We start from the raw sequence: 24,871 nt of genomic DNA on the forward strand, positions 1-24,871 counted from the left end.
CCGCCATCCTTCTGTCTCCAAAACAGAATCTCCTCATGGTTACCAAGTACTTCCTTTCAGTGGAAGTAAATGATATTTTGTACTGAGGCATTGCAATAGATATAGAGATGTCTCACTTTCTCTTTACATCCATCAGACAACAACATATTATGCTAAAAATGATTCTGGCCTTGTACAGGTGAACTAATATCTACTACCACCAAGCCATTGGGTGTCTGAAATGCCATAAACTCCGATATGACCAGAGCCACATGTGTACATTACGTTTCTGAAGGCAGTTAATAGCACACTGCACAAACAGAAGTGTTGAGAGGGGGATCCCAGGGGATCGCTCTTGGTTCCACTTCCCAAAGCACAAGGTTGAAGTTGGTTACTATTCCCAATTTCTTATTTCTAGTCCCTACAAAAATTCAAAACAGCAGCATGAACAGCCTCAATAAAGAATTGAAGTTTATACAATGCCTCTATAATACAAGTAACCACAGCATGGCAGGCAACCTGGCAATGAGAATATTACACCCGTAACGATCACGCCAGCAGCAGAGGAATTCGCATTTTATTTTTCCAAAAGAGTCTGTTTCTCATTTCTTCTACTGCTCTGTTAGGCTGTGTTCACAAAACAGTCCTTCAGTTTATTTGATGTACTTCAAGTCACCAGCATTGTTTGTGCTCATTCACATAAAGGAGTAATTAAAAATGACTATTACTCATACTTAAATCTAAGCACAACCACGAGGTCTCCTGATTAGGCATTTGGTTTGTGATGTTGAATGTTGTCTGTTAACTCTGTTCTATCCTGTTTCCCCTTTGTTTAAACCAATTCATGAACCAAGAACTTATACATTCACTGCTAATAATGAACCATATGTTGTAGATATTACTCTACATTTATTATGCTATTTTTGTGATATACAAATGACATGAGAAAACTTGGTATACTTATTTGTATAACATTCTTGTTTATAAAACGCAGTAAAAAGTTATTAAAAAAAGAAAATAAAGAATGAGTAATTTAACACGTAAGCTTTTCAGTTCTCCAGAAATTGTTCATCAGACTAGATGGTAAACAAAGCAGGGGAAAGAGAGGGGGGGAGGGAGTTAGGTAAAGTCACGAGTGCATTATTCCATCTTAAGCCTTTTGCAAGATACCTTGTGGCTTTGCTACCAGTCTACAATTTCTCCCACCCACCCTGCTGTTTACCATTTTGCCTGATGAAGACTTCTGGAGAACTCAAAAGCTTGCATGCCATTTTGTGACATTTTTGTTGCCCTAATTAATATGTTGTGCTAATATGGGTTCTGGAATGTTGCAGTATTGTGAGGCATGTATTTTATTTTATTTTTAGTGCGGAATGTTTCGTCTTAGCTCCACCTCTACGCTGCAAGCTGTCAGAAGCCACTGTCACTGCCATAGTCCCCTCCTGCAATATAAGGACAATGGATTGTGTTACTATTGGCAGAGCAATTCTTAAAACGTTTTAAACCCTTTAAGCACACACACAGACATTTTTTTCCACACGAAATAACCTGAGTTAAAAAAGAATACGACCCGTCCCTTCTTTGCTGGTTTTTATTTTCTTTTTAGAAGGGAGCGGCGGACATACTCCGCCGCCCACTCGTAGCTATCATTTCTCCATGGTTTTCCAATAGACGGCCTTTTCCTTTTCGCCCTGGAAGCGGAAGGTTGAAACAGCCTCAAAAGAAACCCCAGGATTTCTATTTGTGCAGGAAGCCGAATAGCAGTCGCTCTCAACTTTTCCTATCTCTATTCTTGAATAGTAGTGACTGAGCGGCTTGCGCATGCGTGTCGCATGAAAACATCCCGCTTCACGTTCCGAGGCCGATGCACGTGATCGCTGAGTCGCTCTGCCTCGGCGTCTGTATGGCTGCTGCGGCTGCTTCCGGCCGCGGCTGTCAGGAGGACTCCTCGCTCCTCCCCCGCCCCCTTCCTGATCGGTGGCTGAAGAGATGGCGAGCGGCGGCGGCAGCTCGGATGTCCCGGCGGCAGAGGCAGGGGAGCCGGTGCCGGTGCCCGGTGGCTGCGCGGCCGGAGGCGAGGAGGAAGAGGAGGAGGAGCAGGAGGTCTTGGCTCTGGCCGTCCACCTGAGGCGGCGCCTGAGGGGCTGGGAGGCGACGGTGGCCGCCGTGCAGCGGCTGCTGGTCTGGGAGAGGCCGCCGCAGAGCCTGGCCGGGGCCGCCGCGCTCGGAGCTGCTCTGTGGTGAGAGGAGGCGGAGGCCACTCGGGGGGGGGGGCGCAGGATGGGGCCCCGGGAGGTAGCGCGCGCGCGGGGGGGTTGGTGTTGTTCACGTGCGTGGCAGCGGCGGCGGTTAGGAACCGCGCGAAGGGGGTTGAAAGTAGAGCCGGCAGGTAGATGGGGTCGTGGATACTCCTGACGTGGTTTCAGCTGGGCGGCCGGTTCTCTCTTGGCGAGAGGAAGCAGGCCAGGCTGCAAGAGAGCCCCGGGCTTAGGGTCACCTATCCTGCTGCAAATTTAATACCACATAGAGCTGTTTTCCTACGCGTGCTTACTTGGGAGTAGACCCCTATTGAAATCCGTTGGACTTACCTCTGAGTAAACGTGAATAACCTTGTGCTACTCATAATCTTCCAGTTGTCTGCAGGGAAGCTTTCTAAGGGAAAGGAGTTGCCAGCCTGATGTGAGGTGGGCAGCTTTAGGGTAGCGTTTTCTGATGCTGGTCAAGGGAAGGATTGCTCAGGAATAGCCGTTCTGTTTCATTCTGAGTGTCTGCCATGCATTACTGTATTCTGGAATAAGTTGATAGCCCCATGTGATTATGTTTAACTTATGTATGTAACCCTTCCCTTCTCTAAAGATCTCAGGTTTTCATATATAGGGTTTCTCTGGCTATTCTCATAGCAATCCTGTAGGGTTAGTTGAGCTTAGTAATAATCAGTTGCCCAAGTCAGTAAGCTGGAGCTTGGACCAAGGTCTCCCCAAATCAATCAAAACACACATACAATTTGTGCAAAGATTTTGGTTGGGACATTTGGAAATAGGTTTCTTGAGGTTGGGGAATTGTGGGAAAAGGTACTGGGGAGGCTAGTATGAGGAATGGAGGAAAATGGAATAGGTAAGAAATTTGCAGTTGTGGAAGGGAATTTAGGGCTGTGAAGTTGAGTGGTAGTTGCAAGGGAGAGATCTGGTAAAATGTAGTTATGCAGTGGTGATGGAAAGGCCTTGCAACAGGTAAAACTACACAGTGCATGTGTAAAAGATCAAAGTTGATATGAGCAATAAAGCATTTGAGAATGGTGGATATTTGGTTGTGAATTCCCTCAATGGCCAAGGATTATCCTATTTTAAAGGAGGCACAGGTGTGCAGGGACATCCCCTACAAGTTGGAGTCATTCTGAAAAGAGCAGCACTTCTCCCAGAAGTAAGAGCAGTGTGAAGGAACACTGAGATGAATTGCTAATTGATAGTAGGTGGAATGTGCATTAAGATTGTATGACTGTCTGGATCACTACTGCAGCCCCAAAGTAATTCAGATGGGCCTTTAAATGTCATCTGACTTTTGGATTCTTGGCCCTATCTTCTGAAAGTTAAAAAAGAACTGCTAGATACCTTTAAAACCAGCAGATCTCTGGACACCATACTTTTGCCCAATTTTGGTATCACTCTCTAGCAATCTAGAAGCTTCTGTCTGGAAACAGCAACAAATCATAAAAGCAATGTAAATCCTTCTTTTGTGGTCCTTCATTAGTATGAGAAAAGTGGCAATTCTAAATATTCTTTCCTGGGACCAATTTTCTGTGCACTATGAAGGGAGGCAGATGACTTTAAAATAATGGACCCTGAAAGCTTAGTCAAAGAAACTCATAACATCTTTGCTTCTTCGTGTAGATCTGTAAAAAATGTGAGATGACATGAGTGATTTAAAAGATAGGAAAGCATGGGAAACTTTCATTTGCTCCTACTTGGCACTACCATTACATTTTGGAGCAGTTTTCAATATCCTTTATAAACAAATCCAGAATGGTGCCTCAAGTTATAATTATTGTTGGGAGTGGAAGGATGTTGGGTCCAGACGTCTAGTGAAAAAATGATTGCACCCTCCTGTAGCAAACTTTTGCTTATCTAATTGTTAAAATTCATCCCAGATGTCTGGGGGTAAAAAACTAAGTTCAACACCCTTCCCCCTGGATTACTTGCTTATTTCAGCAATAAGAATCTACTTTACAGGGAGTCAGTACTGGGCTCAGCAGGTCAATGGTCTACTACTTTCACTGGCAGAGAAATTCTAGAGTCGCAAGTCAAAAACTTTCCTAGCCCTAGTCCCTGAGACTCTTAACTGACGATAGCCGGGACTTAACATTGGACTTTCTACATGCCACACATGTACTCTGCCAATGAGCTATAGAGAAGAGTATAGAACAAGCTGCATGCATGAGTCAGTAGTGGGGTTCCCTCCTTGAAATTTGTCTGTCTGAGACTACTGCTGGTCTGCTGGTCTTGTATGGATGAAATTCTGTTGCCCCTGGCCACAGTGCAGTCATGGATTGATTAAGTCCCTGGTGGACCCAAGAAGGCTTCGCTTTGAGGCATATTTTGTGGTGTCTTCTACACTTGATCTAACAAGGATTGCAGTCACAAGCTTAGGATGTGGGACTTAACATTGGTTGGGTTTAGCGTCATGTAGACTTCCCTCTTAAAGTATAAACAGACCTCTCCCTGACGCACGGGTGGTGCCAAGTGCGCCTCCAGGACTTGGCTTGTGATAAACACGGACTGCTACTAGCAGCTGCAGATAATTGGAGACTCGCCCAGGAGTGTTTCTACTTAGAATTTGTGCACTCACTGTGTACAACCCACATGGTTCATACTATCCCCAGCTTGGGCCTGGTAGCTTAGTAGTAACCCCTGGCAATGTGCCAGGCTGGGAGTAAGCCCTACAAGCTGTGCTCTTGTTAAGCCTGCAGTGGATGAGAACTGTAGTGCTAGCACATTCCTTGTTTTCTGCCTATCCTGCCTCTGCGCACACAGCAACATTGAACAAGCCCGTGTGGTGGAATCCAGCATACAGCTGGGGGGGAAAACATCCTGTTTACTCTTGCAGACAATGAGCTGACTGTCAGCAGAGCAGATTCACAGGCTGGAGTCAAGCAGGGGTTGGTAGTACACTTCCAGAGACTGCAGTTTGTGGAGATGTTAATTTAAACTAGAAATGTTTTTTGTTATAATACTTAATAACAATTTAAGAGAAGGGAGAAAGATCCTGCCAGAAAATATTTTCTCATTAAAAGAAGAAAAATTCTCAAACAGTAATATATACAGGGCTAGAAAGAGAAGAAAACATAACATAAAAGAAGCCAGCAGCATATTTTTTAGGTACCCGCCATGCTCGGGCTAATATATTTCAAATTACTAGGTGCCACCAACATCATTTTTCTAGTTGACTGGATGCCTGTAATTTTTAAACCTTTAATTACACAGAGTACAGGTCTCTAAACTGTACACTCATGGTCCGATGCATCGAAATCCAGGGCCTATAATAGATTTCAGTTGGAAGCTGTATACAAGACTTTCAAGGATGTGAACTTCTGTCAGTGATAGCTCAAATAGGTAGAAAATAAAAAGGAACAGGGGTGCGCATCCCATTCCCACAATAAGCTTTGGGTGAACAGAAGAGTATATTTTGTCAGAGTGCATTAATTCATTTCTTGCCCAACACTTTCGTTCAGTGTGTTTATGTCAATAATAGGCAAAATGTGTAAAAAAAATTAGGAACTTGGTGTTTCCACCTCAAATTGTGGTTTGGGCCACCCCAAATCATAGATCCACACATGCAGGAGAATGTTATCTAGAGATGACAGACTCATATCCAATGCAAGTTTTTTAAACACAGGACACTGTCAAATGTGTTGGTCTAAGCCATTGCCAATGATAGCCAAACACGCATAGAAAAGAATAAAGAACTGGGGAAGGGATGCAATAAACTTTGGTATATCACAAATCATACACCCACATCTGCAGGATGGTACCCTCTATCGGACAGCATAGAATCACGTCAGGCCCAATGCTTTTTGGAGTGGCAAGGTGCTATCAGTTGCATGGGTCTACACCAATAATTGTCAAAATATGTACAACTCTACTGCTGGATGTGTGAGTATATGGTTTGGTGGTTCCTAAGTTCCATCTTATTTTTTTACACATTTTGGTTGTCGTTGGCATAGTTTCACACCACACAGTTTCTTGTGTCCAAGCACTGTGTTGCTAGACCAAATGCAATTTGGGTATAACCATTGTGGTGGTCCAAAGCAAGTTTGGGTTGCACAAACCCAGTTCCTTATTCTTTTCTACATTTGTTGGCTATTAATTATTTGTTATATTAGAATAATATAATTTCTAAAATTGGCTATCATTGGACTACCTAAAAATTTATAATCTGACATAAATTTTATGGATGTCATTCTTCATGAGATAGGTGCTGCAGCAGAGTGACAGACAGTCATTTTGGAAAATAGCTTCTGCAGACATGTGCCAATGTGCACATGATGTTTACTGATGTTTCCTCTTTCTGAACTATCTTCTACAGTGGTGCCCCGCAAGACGAATGCCTCGCAAGATGGAAAACCCGCTAGACGAAAGGGTTTTCCGTTTTTCGATGCGCTTCGCAGGACGAATTTCCCTATGGGCTTGCTTCGCAAGACGAAAATGTCTTGCGAGTCTTGAGATTTTTTTTCGCTCCCCCCCCCCTTTTTCTAAGCCGCTAAGCCGCTAATAGCCTTTTAGCAGCTAAGCCACTAAGCCTTTAATAGCCGCTAAACCGCTAATAGCGCTAATCCGCTAATAGGGTTGCTTCGCAAGACGAAAAAACCGCTAGACGAAGAGACTCGTGGAACGGATTAATTTCGTCTTGCGAGGCACCACTGTATGTCATCCAAGTGGAAATTGCTTTCAGTAATGACTTTCCTCCTGAAATTTATTACAGTGGTACCTCGGGTTACATACACTTCAGGTTACATACGCTACAGGTTACAGACTCCGCTAATCCAGAAATATTACCTTGGGTTAAGAACTTTGCTTCAGGATGAGAACAGAAATCGTGCAGCGGTGATGCAGCAGCAGCAGGAGGCCCCATTAGCTAAAGTGGTGCTTCAGGTTAAGAACAGTTTCAGGTTAAGAACAGACCTCCAGAACGAATTAAGTTCTTAACCCGAGGTACCACTGTATAGGACACTGGTCTATAGTGTTGGACTTGGACCTTGAAAACTTTGAAATGTACTCTAGCATTTGGCACAATATGGCCTAGATCAGACATAGGCAAACTCGGCCCTCCAGATGTTTTGAGACTAGAATTCCCATCATTCCTGATCACTGGTCCTGTTAGCTAGGAATGATGGGAGTTGTAGTCCCAAAACATCTGGAGGGCCGAGTTTGCCTGTGCCCGGCCTAGATCAATGGCCACTGATGAGTGCCAAGGCACCTGCAAAGGCTTTAACTGATGCCCCAGATACTGAGCTTTCATAAGTAAGTAAGTAAGTCTGTAGCCCTCCTAGAAAGGAAGTTATGGGGTAAAATGTGCAGGTACTTTCTCAGCAATTTCTGTGAAATGAGTGAGTGTGAGATGGCCTCTTTTAACTTATGTCTTTGTCCCTGTAACTTTCCAGGCTGTTTTCCTCCACTTCGTTGCGTCCTCTATTCCTCCTCAGCATGGGCTTTATTGGTGTTCTCCTGTTGGAGAGATGGAAGCCCCAATTCCTTTTGGATTTCTCAGGTAAGTGAAGTAGTGAAGGTTGTACAAGTAAAGGAAGTGGTGTAGTTCTGGAGCAGGGATAATCTTGGTTGATTTTGCACTCTTGCAAGTTCAGTTCATTGCTTCCTGTCCTGCTGTGATTTCCTGCTGATCAAGCCTTGAACTAACAGTTCCCCCCTTTTTGCTGTACTACACTGAATAAAAAGTAGCAAGTAATTGGAGTTCTTTGGACTAAAGACACTTGGTTAATATTTACTGGTGTTTCCCCCCCCCCCATCTCTTTGCTTCTGCTCATGTTGAGAATGCACATTAGAGCACCTTTCTGTTTGTTGAGGGCAGTCATGTGAGAAATGCTGTTTGGCTGAAAGATTAAATGTAGCAATTTGTTTTGTACAGTTAGATCTTAAGGAGTGTGGATGTAACTGCCTGCAAGTCTTAACAAATTTTGGATTAAATAGGTGGTATCATGAGTGCCTGAGTGAGAACCAGGCAACTATGTGGTGTTGGCCTACAGTGTCTAATGTCTTTCCTTCACTGTCCTCAAGAAAGATACCCCTGATGAGCTCAGCATGTGGAGCACCAGTGGCTAGCCTTTTGTTGGCCCAAGGTCTGTATTTGTTCTTGACCAACCTTCCAGGGGTCCCATGAGAGCAGTGAGTGTAACCAGAAGTGAGTCACCCCACTCTCTCTTTTGCACACAGAGAAACAGCTTCCCTTCTCAATTGGAAGGGCAGATTACCAAAGGGGGCAGTGGTTTAAATCTCTCCACTCATTGAATCATTCCTCGGGGGGGGGGGGTAAATTGTATCCCCATCTTCATCTCAGTGCTGCATCTACTTTGATTTCTTCTTCTTGCCACTGCCAAATTGGTGTAGTTTTTGTAAGCCATAAAAATTTGCTTGGGGGCGAGATCAGGTCCCCACAATGTGGGGTTAGCCACTCTTATGGTAGAGGCTGTGTCTTTCCACATGGTGGAATCTCTAATCAACTCTTTTTAGGACACTTTTTAGGACACATATGAGCAACAACTTGCAGAGTCTGGTTTTCATTAATTAGTATGTATGAAAGAAGCTGATCACAAGATGTTAGAGGGAGTCTATTGTCTGGATTTAATATTGAATTGACTTAATCAGCCCTGCTGTGCCCAGACATCAAACCCTAAACAAAATACTGGCAGGGAGTGGTGTAGAAAAACAGAGACCTAGGTGCCCTGTTCAAGCAGGACTTGCAAAAACATTGCAGCCCAGAAAATTGGATCACATACTCCTCTTGTTCAGTAAGGTGTATCATGCCAGTTTCACATTGTGATTTTTGGAAGGTTTCCCATGTCACAGAATGATGCAAAGCACCAATAATATCACTCTTAGCAACGGATTTCTGCTTTAATCTTCCTGTGCTGGAGGAATTTCCTTTAGAGTAGCAGGATCAGCATCATTTTATTTTTATGTTAAATATTACTTGAGTTACGTTAAGGCTGTTTTGTTCCAGATAACTGCTGGCAAAGAGTAGAGTTGCTGTGGGGTTACATAAGACAAAATAGTAGGCCAGCCATGGTGAGCTGAGGGTTATTTTCTTCCTACTTTTGTTAAATGACCTGGTGAGCAGAACTACTATCCAACTTGGTTTATGTAAGTTCAACTGACAAGCCACCTATCCAAGAAGCATCTAATGTTGACCCTCATAACTGACACAGTCATCCTGCTTAGATCCCAGGCGGATTCTGTTGTGATCCTTATGAATCGTATTGGAGCTGTATCATTAAATAGGAATGCAGCTTTCTCCCTGTTTGAAGGACCAAGAAGAGGAGTTCTGAACATGATGAACATTTTTCATATGCAGAATACAGCCAAATTCATAGAGAGACTGTACTGAGAAATTCACTGTGGATTCAAGGTTAATAATTTGCTGTTGCAGTGGACTGAGATTTCTGTGTGATCTTTCAGGCCCATAGGACTGCTACACAAGGTGAAGCAATTGTTAAGTGAGCAGCACAATGCCCCTGCCAGAGCTAACAAAGTCAAAGGCTGCATTAGCTTCCTTGTTGGTGCATTAGGAGGTACAAAACGGCCTGGTGTAAACAGTTGCGTTCCTGCTGCTCTAGTACATGATGCCTGGATCCTGCACTCTGGCAAGCAATAGTACTGAAATAACAGGAAAGCACAGTAGCCCATGTATTTGGAGCTGCCGTAAACAAACATTACAGCCAGGCTTCTGTGTTAACAATAGTAGCTTTTCACACTCCTGAAATGGGCCCAAGATTTTTCATGTGGGCAGTGGCTGCTGCAATGCCTGAGTACCCACCAGAATCTCTGCTGCCCGAGGAAGATGGTGATTGGCTCCCTCTGTTAGGGCTGATTGCCTGGAATCTGGGTCACAGACTTAACAAGATTGCTTTCCGCCGCTCCACTGCTCTATTCACCAGCCTGTCAGCTCTGTGTATGTGGCCCAGGGGAAAGCCCTGAGCTAGCCCCAAGCGCTGTAGCTTGTACAGACTGTGTGCAGCTGACTGCACATTATAAATAACAGCATAGCACGTCAGCTACACTAGATAGTCATATCTGATGAGCTTTGAATTCTAGCTTCAAATCTCTAATGCAAAAGAGCTTATTCACACACCTTCTCTACAACTAGGCTCAAACAAAGGTCACATTTTAAGGTGCTCCGTGGGTGGCTTTGTAAAGCCAGGGTTTCTTTTTTACTCACATAATATATTTGATTGAAATTTGGAAGAAAATACAAAGATTGATATCAGGTATCTTTTTATCAAGACTAAAAAAACTATCCTAAATAAAAACACAAATCAGAAAGAAAAGGGGAAAAACAAGATGAAGAAAAAAAGAAGAAAAAGGGGGTGTGTGAGAAAATGAGAACTTCTGATTCTTCATCTGTCAGCTATATGTAGAAAATTATTCAACACATCCACTCCAAGATAAACACCCAACAAATCTGCTTTCAAGAAACCAAAGCCAAGGTTTCTTCATACTGTGTTCCAAGGCAATCCAACTTCTACATCAAGAAAATTCCAATCCTGTGCCCAAACTCAGTTATTCGAGTAAATGTGTGGTTTATGTAGCACAGGCTTCCTCAACCTCAGCCCTCCAGATGTTTTGAGACTACAATTCCCATAATCCCTGACCACTGGTCCTGCTAGCTAGGGATCAAGGGAGTTGTAGGCCAAAAACATCTGGAGGGCCGAGGCTGAGGAAGCCTGATGTAGCATATACCTTCTCAGTTTTGATTACATCTGAATCAGTTCAGGAAGTTTGTTCAAAGTGCTGACCTCTTTGATGAGTGTGGGGTGTACAGCAGAGGAAAAGCCAAATGCATGTATAGAAGTGTGATTTGAGGTGACATTGGAATGAGGACACAGATACTTTTGCACCCTGGAACTTTATGTGATCCCCGTCTCTTTCCAAAGTGTATATTTAAACACAAGAGTCAGAGAAACGCTTGTGGAAATAATGCAAGAAGCTACCTGAGATTCTCACATATCACATTTGGTACCAACAACCCTGCCCAGAGCACCCTCCCCACCTATTTTTTGAGTTTGCTCAGACTTTGGCGATTGCTTACTGGCAAAATATCTTACTATTCAAGCCTGTTGGCCAGAGCTATGAGAGAGAAAGTTCCTCAGCAGAGGTGGGCTGTGCTCTGTTTCAGAACTCCCCCTTCCCCAGTTGCAATTTTGTCAGTTGGAGTATGTCTTGGGACATCAAACAATGCAGATCTTCTGTAGTTGTGTGTGCGCAGCTACATAGAACATGATAGCTCTGTTGGTTAGAGCATGGTGCTGATAATACCAAGGTTGTAGGTTGGTGTTATCAGCGCCCTGCTCTAACCAACAGAGCTATCATGCTCTAAGTGCTGAAGGCCAGGCTGTTGAAGGAAGTAACCTCTAGCATTTAAACTGTCACACTTCACTTACTGCTTAGCTGAATTATATTTTTCTTCTTTCTCCTACAGTGCAGCCATTGGAGGAACCTAGAGGAGACAGGTAGGTTTGCTCTGTATTGTCTTCATAGTGGAGATGGTTATTGCCACCCTTCTGCCTTGCCTGCTCTCTTTTACTCAGTATTTTGACCTGTGTCATGACCTGAAAAGTCCTTCCCCAAATGGGTTTGTAGGGCTCCTTACTCATTTCCCTTCCTTAATGGGGTCAGGTTTGGTTCTGTTTTCGGTTTCTAGAAATTGGAAGAGTCGGATGGATGCCTTCTTCTCAGGATTTAATGGCATTTCAAGGCCAAGAGGAGGCGCTCAATTGTAGTCGTCACCTACTGGGTGGATGTCTGTCCTGAAAATGCCACCTGAGGCTTAGGAGGTATGGGGTTCCAATAAAGGAATGTAGGAAGGAATTAACAGCTGTGCTGTGGCAGTCATTTCATCAGCACAAGCTTTTCAGTTTCTCAGACAGAACAATCCCCCATCTCCCCCTGCCCCTGGTCTGGGAGGGTCTCCCAATCTTCCCCGTGCTGATTTCCCTGTGGGGAGAGAGTCCTATTCCACAGGCAGAGGTTCTTGTGCAAGTCCCTGTTAGCAGGACTAGTAAGTTGAATCCTTCCCCTTTTGGGTGGGCTTCACCTAACCAGCCCTTTTGGTGAAAGCCCTGCTCAAGAACTTTGCTTGTGGCTTTCCCTCCTCTCTTTCCCTCACCCCACAAATTGGCTCTGGGGGAGTTGGAGGAACTAATGAGGGAAGAGGCAAGCTGGATTATTTACACATATGGGACAATTGAAAGAGGTCAACATTTGGCCATAACTTTGTTCCACAACAACTTTGATAGCTTTCTGTTAATACTGCCTGCAGGAAGTGATTCTCTGTTTCTTGTGGCAAGCATACCTGGAAGGTCTAAAGTACTGATACATTGTTTCCATCCCTGTAGTGACAGTGAGATGGCAAGAGCGCAGCCTCACCTGTTAAGTGTCCCAGAGCTCTGTCGTTTCCTGGCAGAGAGCTGGATTACCTTCAGATTGTACCTTCAGGAGCTGCTGCAATACAAGAGGCAAAACCCTGCTAAGGTAAGCTGGGAGTCATCAGGCCCTCTCCGGAAAAATCCTGGAACATGACTACTTTCCCCCATGGTGCCTTTGGGCCGTGGCTTGTTAATACATACATACATACATACATATTCAAATACATTTATTCAAATACAAATACGTATTCACAGTTGCTCCTAGCACTTAGGGATGCTTCACACTGGATTATTTTTCTACATGGATATTGCTTCAGTTTAAGAAAGGATGTGCATACACAACAATATGTGGTGTAAACGTTGTATTCCAAACAGCAATTTTACGGGAATCTAGTATTCTTCACAATACATGTGGAAACAAAAAATGGGAATAGGGTTTTAACCAAGTATGCCAATACAGACAAGGTACAGTGTGTTCCTGTTCCAGAAACTATCCTGAGAAAAATAGCTGAGGGCAGACATACCCTTAGCCTGCACATACGTGTTGATGTTTCTTTGTAGATGTCACTTCTTTGTTTCTTTTTCCTCCGCTGCCACCCAGTTATGTTTAGTAATCCAAAATGCATAATGTGATATATTTGTATTGCAACTCTGTTCTTTCATTGCAGAGGTGCATTTCTATGTGATGGCCTCATTCCTGCATTGAAATGTGAGATTGTTGCTTGCAGCAGTTGCTCCATATAAGCAGTAAATGAGCAGTTCTGGCCCTGAGCAGAATTCAGATTTTCTTGCTGTAGTGTCTGGGATTTATGAGCATAATGGCAAGCAGCTCTTTCTATTGATTAATTAATGGCCTGTCCTTGGAGGAGAAAGCATTACCTTATATTATATAGTCAAGATCATTTAAAGGGAAGGCAGGTAGAGAGGGGAGTAATGTATGGGCCTTATTTTATCTCAGGATGAGGGAAGTCCTGAAATCTGTTCTGATGGGAAGTTCTGCTTCTGCACATGAGTCTGGCAAACCGCTCTAAGCTGAAGCATTCCTTCGTCACCCACCCTAGAATGTTTAGTTCACATTGAGTTCATGAAACATCGTACCCTGACCTGTTCTTAATGCATGGTTGACCACATCTACGGAATGCGATAGTTATGCTCTTTTAAGTTTTGCAATATCAATCACTAGTAATAGTTTAATAAGGAGGTTTTCATACCTGTCCAACCATGTGTTCCCTTTCCCAACCTTTAATCTATTGATGATTAATGCCTATATGCAACCCTTGCATTGTATTTGTGTTAACCAATCAGCAACAAGCACATATGTGGCAATGCTGTAATATTCAATAAAAGGGACTCCCCGAGACATGATCGAGAGATGCCTCCCATATGACACTTGTCATTCGTCTGTCGTTTATTTCAACCCAACACTGTTCCAGTCACCTTTTGCCAGTGGCAAATTTCTTCCATTTCCATTGACAGCCTTAATAGTGAATCAAACACATACTCCTTTCAGAGTGTTGGGATTGGCATAGAAAAAGTCAGGCTTTTTCCTCTTGTAGTCAGCTATTTGCCCATTTGTCAGTTACTTTCAGACATGCAGCTTGCTGTTGCAGGTAATTCTGGATCCCCACCCGGCTCTGTTATAACACTACCTGGCAGCAGCACCCGGGAGCAAAAGAGTAGCCAATCATTCTGGCATGGCAGATGCGCAAAGCATGCAAAATGGCTGTGTGGGTGAATACAAGCAGTTATTAATTAAAACAAGGCTCTCTGGGATTGGGGGCGTCTCTTGAGCCATTGCAAAGGTGGCTTATTGGCTGTCCTGGGAATGCTTCCACTGTGCTAAACCTTTCTTCTCTATCTTCTTTCGCCTTGTACTTCCAGTTTTGTGCCAGAGTCTGCTCAGGATGCTTGATCTTAGCGATAGTAGGACACTATGTTCCTGGAATCATGATTTCCTACATTGTCTGTGAGTATAACTGGGCTGTTTTATCCCTTAAAACTAGACATGTGACTTAACTAAGCATATGCCCAGGATTTTCCTTTATCCAGCTCATTTAAAAGAAATTAAAAGCACATAATAGTTCCGACACCTTGTGGGGAACAGGGACATAGATTGAATTTAATGAGGCGCAGCTGGTGGAGGGCTGGACACTGAGTATCCTTTGGAAAATTGGCTGCCTCTTTGTCTCTGAGAATATATGCTTCTAACACTTTCTGGACTGTCTCCAGTGCTCAGTATCTTGCTGTGGCCGCTGGTGGTGTACCATGAACTTATCCAGAGGATGTACACACGCTTGGAGCCCATTCTGATGAAACTGGACTACAGCATGAAGGTGGATACCTTGCATCTTAAACACGAAAAGAAAAGTAAGACAACAGCTCCACAGTACCTGAAATGCATAGCTTTTGATGATGGGATGCAGGATATAAGTCCCAGGAAGTAAAAATTAGAAACTGGGATGGCTAGCTAGGAGCAATCCAGTGGGGTGAGGTCCAAAATCACTGGAGATGGCTGGATTTTAATGTGCAGTAGTGTCCAGTACAGTGGTACCTCGGGTTACAGACACTTCAGGTTACAGACTCCACTAACCCAGAAATAGTACCTCGGGTTAAGAACTTTGCTTCAAGATGAGAACAGAAATTGTGTGGTGGCGGTGCGGCGGCAGCGGGAGGCCCCATTAGCTAAAGTGGTACCGCAGGTTAAGAACAGTTCAGGTTAAGAACAGACCTCCAGAAAGAATTAAGTTCTTAACCCGAGGTACCACCATACTGTGAGGAAGCACAGTCTGTATGAAGCTTCTGATAAAATATTCCTCTGGTCCTCTTTTTATAGGACTAGTTCCACTGATGTCCCATTAAGCATTTTGTATATGTTTTCTAACAGAGCGTCAAGGAAAGAGTGAGCCCGAAGCTGGCAATGAGCCAATGGCAGAGACTGAAAGTGAGAGTGAGGCGGAGCTGTCTGGGTATTCTCCAGTGGTAAGAGCATGGGAAGGGATACATGTTGGTGTTGAGCTTCATTCCCAAGAATTCATTTCTTTCAAGTGATGTGAGTTTGCCTGCAGGGTTGGAAGGTCTGAGATCTTGTACTTGTTCCCTTCATAAAGGCTACTGTATTCAATCTGACTTAGGAACTTGCAGGTTTTGGAGGGCCTTCTTCCCCCACCCTCACCCCTTTGGGCCTTGCCTTATCTTCTCAACACTATTATCACCAACTGCTCTTTTTTGTCATTGTTACCACCTATGTGCTTGCTGGGCAAAGAGCCAGTGAACAAGCAGGTATTGGCATCTCCTTCTCACTTTCCCAGTGGTCTTGGCCAGAGCAAAAGGCGGGTGTACAAGGAGATTGCAATGATGAAGAGGCAGAGAAGGTCCAGTGGTGGCTCGTCAGTGGTCCCACTCCTGAAGTGTGGCCCCTTAGCAGATCCATCCTGACCCTTGATGCCTGTCCTGGAAACTTGGCATGATATACTTCAGATTCAGGGGGACAGAGATGAGTGGTCAGGTTGGCATTGTTGGGGGCATCTCTCTCCAAATTCTCCCTCCAACTTCTGACTCTCCAACCTTTCTTTTCAGAGCCAAAATTACTCTATCTCTCAGGGTTTAGATGGAAGAGTTAGTCTTGGAGGATAGCTCTTCCTCATTATTGCCAGCACTAATTAGATATATAACCAACCTGGTATGTTGGATCTGGGTTCAAATTCCTGTTTGGTCAGGGTGGGTCAAGTGGGTTAAATGTTTAAGACACAACAGCATGTCCAATTTTAAATCTGGAAAATAAGATGGCAGAATCCCAAGTCACTGATTCCTCTACAGTTAATCTTACAACTAATTTTTGTAATTGGAACAGCCGTCTTTTTGATAATCCATGCATTGTTTCCATTCAGTAAAAGGTTAATATTTTTAGTGCATCCCTCTTTGAAATCCAAGTTAATATTGGCTCAGACTCTGATGGCAGAGATTCTAGGCTAACAGGTGGGACCTAGTGGCTCCACTGTAAGGTGGAGATTTTTAGCCACAAGAACAAAAAATGTCCTCACGCTCCTCCTTTTTGCAGGTGGATGTGAAGAAGACAGCTCTGGCATTGTCAATTACAGACTCTGAGCTCTCTGATGAGGAGGCCTCTATCCTGGAGAGTGGAGGCTTCACCGTCTCCAGAGCTACCACACCACAGCTGACCGACGTGTCTGAAGGTGCCATTTTCTTACTCCCCAAATCCAAATGCTGCATATTATTTGGGGCCACTGTGTGGTAGAGTACAAGTTGTGTGTTCCCTTCTAGAGTGTTCAGAGATGAAAACTAGGATATGAAGGGTAGTTGTAGGGCTTAGAATTGATGAGAATGATGAACTTTGGGCTGAAAAGGACCAAAATCAAATTGATTCCTGATTTCCAGATTTTGAGTGGCCCCTGAATACAGCTGTCTTCACCTGGAAACATGGATGTACTTGTTTACTATATTTTTACATGTTATCGTGCAGAGTCCAGTGTCTTTATTATTTCTTGATTGATGATAGACATCCCGGACTGTTCTGTAACTTGCAGGCCATTGGGAGAATGCGAGTAGCTCCCTTACTATGGTTACTGGTGCCACACACAAACAGCCCCAAGTTCTTCTGCAGCATTGTTAAGTCTTCAGGGATTAGCTGTCCACTCTAGGCTCTCCTTGCCTGAGCTTTGTTCCCCCTACACTCTTCTCCCCCACCTAAGATGAACAGCTGACATTACCAAGGCAACATATTTCACTGAGGATTGCAGTCCTTGAGGCTGTAAACCAAAAAGACCCACTTCTTCAACCAATCCATTTCCTTGTCATCCTAGCCTTGCCTTACATCAGGAGTGGTCAACCTTTTTAGACCAAGGGCAGCATTTCCTCTCTGCCAGTGATTGGTGGACTGAGCAGAAAATGTAAATTTTGCCTCTGTATAGTAGGCTACTTTCTAAGCACACTTGCACACCCATTTCTCTCCTCCATCCAGGCCAGCAAGAGGCAGTATCAGAATTCAGTGACACATCCTAGCCAGGCAAAAACACTCGAGGAAGGGTACAAACCAGGGCTGGTGGGAAGTGTGGCTTTGGCAGAGAAGGGTGTGGTGAAGTAGGAAGTGTAGCCTTAGCAAATCCTGAGGGCCAGATGGAGAGGCCTAGAAGGCTGCATCTGGCCCCGAACCTGAGCTTCCTTTCCCCTGAGCATAACTTTTATTCATTTGCAAGCCTCCTACCCCCAAACCACACACAACAGTGTAAATTGCAAACCATAAAGGACGGTATTTTAATGCAGAAACTAGCACACTTGTACTATATAGATGTTGTAGTAGCTAGTGGTAATGTGGTATCATTACTGCTAAATCTCTGTGTATGTGAAAATCCAAAGTATTGGGTCTTGTTCCATAATAGCTCATTTACACACTTAGAAGTAGCAGTTGCAGCCAATTCCACTGCAGTAGCATGCAGAGCTTTTCCTGAGGCTTTACCAATGAGGAAGAACCTGGTGGAGTAACTTCAGGGAGCCCCAGCCTGCAATGCTAAGTATGATTGTTGTTGTTTGTATAGTGCCTTAGAGTGCTTTGAAGCACATCAGCTTTGTTATCATGTTATCCTAGCTACCTTGTATGATAGGTCAGGGTTGTTGCCATGGTGCATGTTGGCACCAGTGACGTGGGGAAATGTCATGTAACCCTGGAAACACAATTTAGGTAGCTAAGTTGGAGGTTGAGAGCCAGGACCTTCACGGTAGATTTATTTTAAATGCTACCTTTTCCATGCACAAGGTCAGCTAGACAGGCAGGGTTGAGCAGTTCAGTGTATGGATGAGTTGGTGGAGAGGTTTGGATTTGTTAAGCACTGAGAAGTGTTCTGGGACAAGCCAGGGACAGGCTCCATTTCAGCCGGGATGGAACCAGACTATATATGCTTAAAGTCTAAAAGGTGGCAGAGCAGCTATTCAGCTGTTTGCTGGGAGAAAGCCACTTGAAGCTGAGGATCATCTTGTTTGGGGCAAACCATCCAGGGGAATCCAGGAAATTTCAGGGTGGTTAGTTTAATGTCTCTTCTGGGAAAACTGGTAGCAAGCATAATTAAAGATTGGAATACCAAGCATATAGAAGGACAAGCTTTGCTGAGCAGAATCAGTGTGGCTTCTGCAAGGGTAAGTCCTGTGTTTGAGAATGTCAGCAAGCACATAGAGAGAGAGAAAGAAGTGATCCAGTTGACATAGTGTACTTAAACTTTCAAAAAGCCATTGACCATGGAGTCCCTTGCCCAAGACACCTGATTAAGTTTAGCAGCTGTGAAATAAGAGGACATGCTGTTATAGATCAGGACTGGTTAAGAAACAGCAGAGAATAGAAATTAATGAAGGGTTTTCCCAATGCAGTGGTGTCCAAACTTTTTTCAAAGAGGGCCAGATTTGATGTAGTGAAGGGCCATGAGGGCCGATCAAAGGGCCAACCAAAGTTTTTAAGCTTTTTTCAGGATTAAAGTTGTGGAGGGTTTTTTTAGGATTTTACCCCAGGAAATAAACAGCCACAGGGGCCGGATTAAACCTACCAGCAGGGCCGAATTAGGCCCCCAAAATGGACTTTGGACATGCCTGCAATAGAGGGATGTAGGAAGTGGGGTCCACCAAGGTTTGGTGTTGGTACTGGTGCTTTTTAAACTTGTTCATAAATGATCTAGAGTTGGGAGTGAACAATAAGGTAGCCAAGTTTGCTGCTCATACTAAATTGTTAGGGGTGGTTAAAACAGAAAGGAATTGCGATGGGCTTCAAAAGGAGAAGTAGACATTAAAATGGGAAATGCAATTAAATGTAAGCAATGTAAGATTATGCATGGTGTAGAGAAAGAGAGCTGTTTCTCATAATACAAAAATCTGAGGACATGTAATGAAGCTGCATGTTGGAAGATTCAGAACAGACAAGAGGAGGTTCATATAGCACATACCATAGTTTAAACTATGGAATTAGTTCCAACAAGATGTAGTAATGGCCACCAATGTGGATGGATTTAAAAGACAAATTTCTGGATGATAAAGCTGTCAATGGCTGCTGGCCACAATGGCTTTGTTCACCGTCTACTAGTGTGTCTGAATTCCAGTTGCTGGGAGTTCCAAGCGGGAAGAGTGCTGTTTCACTCATGTCCTGCTTGTGTATTTCTCATAGGCATATGAGAACAGGATGCAGGACTAGATGGGGCTTAGGTCTGATTCAGCAAGGCTGTTCTTATGTTTTTATTGCCCCCATATTGTAGTGCAGGGGGCAGGAGTGAGAATGAGATAGTGGTGGTATATCTAAAGCACCTAATGAGTACATGGCAAAAGTGAGATTCAAACCAAGGAATTCACACTCTTCATAGCCACTATGATACACAGCTTTCATACATCAGCATTAACGTGCATGATACTGCATACATTTACCAGCTCAGATTTGTTCTGGTGAGATGATTGAACAAGAAAGAAAAGCAGTAGCAAGATCATAGTGGGGTTGGTGACTTTTAATCAGGGAGTACAGCTATAGAACAGCAGCAACTGACCTGTTAATGAAAGAATAGGAAAGAACATTTCTGTTCAAGGTCAGGATAAGATTATAAGGAGGCACACAAAGGCAAGTACCGTAAGTGTATTCAGAAAACAGACTGGCAGCTGAGCTTGGAATGGCAATTGATGATTGAGAACAGGGAATTCTGGAGTGTTTGGGGAGGCCATGTTCATATTCCCAATATGCTTTTCAGATCTGGACCAGCAGAGCCTTCCCAGTGAGCCAGAAGAGTCCTTCTCCAAGGACTTGGCAGAGTTTCCTTCTGTGGAAGAGTTTCATTCCAGAGACTTGGGACCACCCAGTGAGGATGACAACTTTGCAGTGCCTGCCCACACTGCCCACCAACTGGACTCTGCTGAGAAAGACGGCGTGGCGGCAGCAGCCATGAGTTCAGACACATCCATCCTGTGCCTGGCCTCACCCCTGCACTTTGTAAATACGCACTTCAACGGGAACGGGCAGGCAGTGGCAGGAGGAGCCCTGGAGCCCCAACCTGTCACTGCCCAAGGCCTGGGGCTGCACATCGATTCACTGAGCCAAGAGATTGTCACCACTGCTATCAGTACAGTAGTGCAGAACACCCTGTCAGCCCTGCTCCGCTCCTCTGAGGACAACGAGGGGCCTTCTCTCTCTGAGTTCCTGCCCACTGAGCCCAAGGAGAGACTGAGCTTCCAGGCCCAGCTGTCTGAGAGTGTGGAGGTGGGGGCGGCCTCTCTGCCTGGGGAGGAGGAGGAGGAAGCTGATGATTTTGAGCTGCTTGATCAGAGGGAGCTGGAGCAGATGGATGCAGAGCTTGGCCTTTCTGGAGAGACAGAGGCTCAAGCGACACCGGCTCTCCCTCCTGAAGAAGAATCCTTGCCCAGCTCCTAGGTCCCACTGCTCCCCTGTATTTCTGCAGCTGCAAGGGAAGGACAAGTGAACACACAGCAGAGTTTGGTCTGTGCTGACTGGGGACGGCAAAACATCCACATTCACAGTGTTATGTCTGGAATAGTGAGTCCTCTTCCTAGTGTTGGCCTTCCAAGCAGGGTGTTGCGTCTTGCCCACGCTTCCTAGTGGTGATGCAATCTTTTTTGGTCTGCTGCTTCAATTTGTCTGTCTTTGTCTATTTGTTTTGTTTTTTTGCACGCCGCATCGTCAGCTAGATATCCCCGCTGCTCGCACCCACTGTTCATGCCCCCCCCCAGTAGGAAGGAAAGCAGTTTTATTGGATGGAGGGGGGTGCCAGAGGGTCTACATTGTAAATATTTTTATGAAAACATTGGTTTGTTTAGTTGGGAAGAGGGAGAAGGGATTGGTGGTATGGAGAAAACGGGTTGAGGTGGGTTTCTTCCCTTGAGTTAGAAATTTCGGGGTGGAGGGGAAGTAGGGCTTCAAAGGAGACATCATGTGGAGTATATTTGCTGTCAGGACAAGATGAGGGGGCACAATTGAGCTTTGCTGCCCACCTTGTACAAGAATAGCAGCTGCTTTTGCACTTCCGAGCACTAGCCCTTTCCCTTAACTTTCACCCTACAACCCAATTTCCTTTATTCAGTTGTGTGAATATGACACCTGATTTGGGCTCCAGGAAGTGGGTAGTCTGGTCCTGTAGATTCTCAACTCCAAGGCCAGGCTGTCTGCAGGCTCTTTAATCTACTTGGGAAAACACAAAGCAATTTGCAGTGACTTGAAAACTTCCTCTTCCACTGCTGCACTTTAAAAGCAAAATCCCCTTATATCTACTTCTTGTCACCTTTCTCTAAGGCCTGGCTGAGCCAGCTCTGCCCTATGATGCACCCTAGCCAGAGCACAATCTTCTGCTGCCCTCAGCCTTGCCTTAGGGAAAAGAGCAGAGCAGCTTGAAAAGGAATGATGTGTGTAGGACATTGGGAAGAACATTCTCCAACTCCAAGCTCTCTAGGCTTATCTCCACTCTACTCCCACTCTCAAATCACTTTTGAAACCTCAGGGGTTTCACTCTTTATAGTCTTTTGCTAATTGGAGTAGTGTGCCCATTTATGTTCTCAGGAGAAAGGAGGGACTAAATGGGAGTGGAGGATTGTTTGGGTTTTTTTCTCCAAAGGTGGTTACTGCCCCTGATACCTATTGCTGCTTGCACAGGTTTGCAGAATATCAATTCTAGGATCTGATGGCTGAGTCTTTCAAATATTGATTTTAAGTTGCAATGATAAAGTGGGTTTTTTATTATATGGAAACAGAGATGCCCCCTATTGGGTGTGTATCTTTGTTAAGAGGCAGCAGTCTGTCTTCACTAATAGCGTTCTCGGCTGAGTGGATACTGCTTGCTCCCAGTAATGGATCTCATTTTTTGCCTGTTTTCCAATGATTGCTGGAGAAGCTGGATGGGTTGGGGAGTGTCATGAATTGGCCAGTTTCTTGCTGTTGAAAATTTTCAAGCTGGGCACTTCCAGGCGATTCCTGACGCTTTCACATTCTCACAAGTGACTGCAGCTTTGCAGATGCAGGCCCTGAAGCTGTGATAGCTTGCCCTGCAGGCCTCAGCATTTTAAACTGCACTTCTGAGAGTTTATGACCAAGGTGAAGGTGCTGCCTCTCAGCAGGAGGGGCCACCAATCAATTCCAAGCACATTTGCAAGACTCCAGTTCTTGCCTTTTGCACCCTTCAAGTTTCATCGCTTGCTGAGTCAGTCACTGGCCCACTCTTTGTATCAAGGTTGCCTGTCTCAGGTTCCTTCAGTCATAGGGCAATGATTTTCTTGAAATACAAAATGATATTGTTCTCCAGAGTTGGTTTACTTTCTGACCTGTGTTGCCTGCCCCATCCCATCCCAGCCCCAGTCAAATGTTGAGGGGAGGATGCCTGTTAATACAGCTTCCTCCTAATGTCTGCACTTTGGAAATGGGCAGCCATGTAGCACTGAGTGTGGAGCTTGCTCGCCTTTGTGTTGTGTCCTGAGCACAAATTTTGCTACCCCTACCACCAGCCAGAAGCCCTAGCTTTCCCATTCTGGTGCAGGAGGCATGTTATATGTTTGTGTTTTTCTCTGAAGCTTTAAGCTGTCTTCCTCTCCTTTGGTGGCAACAGCGCCATAATGCTCCATGATAGGGGCCTTCTGAGGAAGGGCTGGGAGGCTGCTGATGTCACCCAGGAAAGGCAGAGGGCTTTGAACTGTGTAGCGGTGTTTATTCTATGGCTAAATATTTAAAACAAACTGTAGTCTTTTTAATAAAAAAAGGTTCAAAGATGTGAATTTTGGGTTAAAAGTTCTAACTCTTCATCTTATCCAATCACCCAGAAACCCCGCCTTTCTCAGTTTCTCAGGTATCCCTGATGCACTGGGATCTGGCAGCCATTTTAAGCCTATGTCCAGGTGGTTATTACCCTAGTTATGGTCTTTCCTGATAGTATTCAGTATTCCATTGCACATGCATTGCAGCTCCACTAAGACTCCATTGTTCGCTCAAATTCAGGAAGTTATGTCCAGTGTTCAGTAACTCCTGTAGGTGAGCAGCTGGCACAACCTTGAACAGAAGGCAAGATGGCAGTAATGCTACACAAGCCATCATATCCTTTAGTATCTTCTCAGTTCCAGTTCTCACAACCACCCAAAGTTGTAGTAAGCATGTGCCTTGTACTATGTCAGGATCCAGGTGGGAATACACACAATTGCATGCTGTACCATACAGTTTTGTTTGTTGTTGAAAACTAGTGCATTTGGAGTGAAGAATAGAACTTTGCTCTTCATGCTAATGGATATGACAGCTTGAGGTGGTTTCTTAATGCTGCTGTTCCCCTTTATTGCCTCTCATTTAACAGCTACCCTAAGGTAACAGAAGTCTGTAAAGCCTATTAACAGCAGGTGTCATTTGAGGTTGGACATCTGGGTAAAGTAAAGGAACAGAGATACAGCTATAACTCTCCTAACTCATCTAACCTAAGTTCTTCCATGCAATGTGGAAACAGTTGTCAGTTCAGCTTACTTTTCTGCTAGATTCTCAAAGCAAGTAGATTAATCCAGTTTAGCTGCTTTTGATTCTATGGGCTCTACACCTAGTGTTCCCGGAGTTTAGCCCCCATGCACAGCAAAGATGGACTTTCCAAACAAATGGTGCTAAGCTTGCAAAATTAGTTTACTACAGGTGCATTGGGTTCTTCAGCATATATGGTTTTCAGCCCATGGACTGCATTCCCTTCAGGCAGGCTTCCAAAGACCACATGCTAGTGCTGGTGATTGTAAATTTTAACTTTGAACTGTAGGTTCTTTCTATCCTACATCCAGGCAAGCAAAGGGCATTATCACTATGCTAGGACACATTTCAGCCAGGCAAAAACACTCAAGCAGGACTGCTAAGGGCTGTGAAGAAAAGTCCTAAGGATTAGATAGTGAGGCTTGGAGGATTGCATTTCGGGCCCGAGCCTGAGTTTTCTTATCTCAGACACACTGCATGATACAGTAGCTCTCACAAAAGCCTGCTTTTATTTGAGTGTAAGATTATGGCTCACATATCCACATTTATGCAGAAGTAAGCCCTATAATGTTCAGCAAAGCTTGTTTACAGCTGAATGTGTTTAGAATTGCAACCTTACTTTTTTTCATTTGTACATTCCCCCACTAATCCCCAACACAAATATGGAAGATAATTTTGCATGTTCAATTTTGTAACAAATGTTTCAAGTTAGGTAGATTATGTGGCAAAATGTTCATATATTTTCTGCATCTAAGTGTGTTTTTGGCATAGGGTGT

The 24,871-nt window shown here is 44.3% G+C and overlaps 1 protein-coding gene across 1 annotated transcript; it reads left to right on the plus strand.

Moving 5' to 3' along the window:
* Positions 1-1,552: 1,552 nt before the first annotated feature.
* On the plus strand, positions 1,553-23,377 carry RETREG2 (reticulophagy regulator family member 2). The gene is made up of 9 exons (XM_080976498.1): positions 1,553-2,219; positions 7,634-7,740; positions 11,683-11,713; positions 12,599-12,734; positions 14,510-14,594; positions 14,858-14,995; positions 15,513-15,607; positions 16,686-16,821; positions 20,356-23,377. The coding sequence occupies exons 1-9, from the start codon at positions 1,969-1,971 to the stop codon at positions 21,030-21,032; spliced, it is 1,656 nt and encodes a 551-aa protein (XP_080832624.1). The 5' UTR covers positions 1,553-1,968; the 3' UTR covers positions 21,033-23,377.
* The last annotated feature ends 1,494 nt before the right edge of the window (positions 23,378-24,871 follow it).

The sequence above is a fragment of the Podarcis pityusensis genome, assembly GCF_964106645.2.
Source record: "Podarcis pityusensis genome assembly, chromosome: 1".
Lineage (NCBI taxonomy): Eukaryota > Metazoa > Chordata > Lepidosauria > Squamata > Lacertidae > Podarcis > Podarcis pityusensis.

Excerpts from the sequence above, each read along its gene's own strand:
- RETREG2 (XM_080976498.1), top strand. The coding sequence starts at position 1,969 with ATGGCGAGCGGCGGCGGCAGCTCGGATGTCCCGGCGGCAGAGGCAGGG. Across the intron at positions 14,595-14,857 it reads CATGATTTCCTACATTGTCT|TGCTCAGTATCTTGCTGTGG; the intron begins GTGAGTATAACT and ends GACTGTCTCCAG. Across the intron at positions 15,608-16,685 it reads TGTCTGGGTATTCTCCAGTG|GTGGATGTGAAGAAGACAGC; the intron begins GTAAGAGCATGG and ends TCCTTTTTGCAG.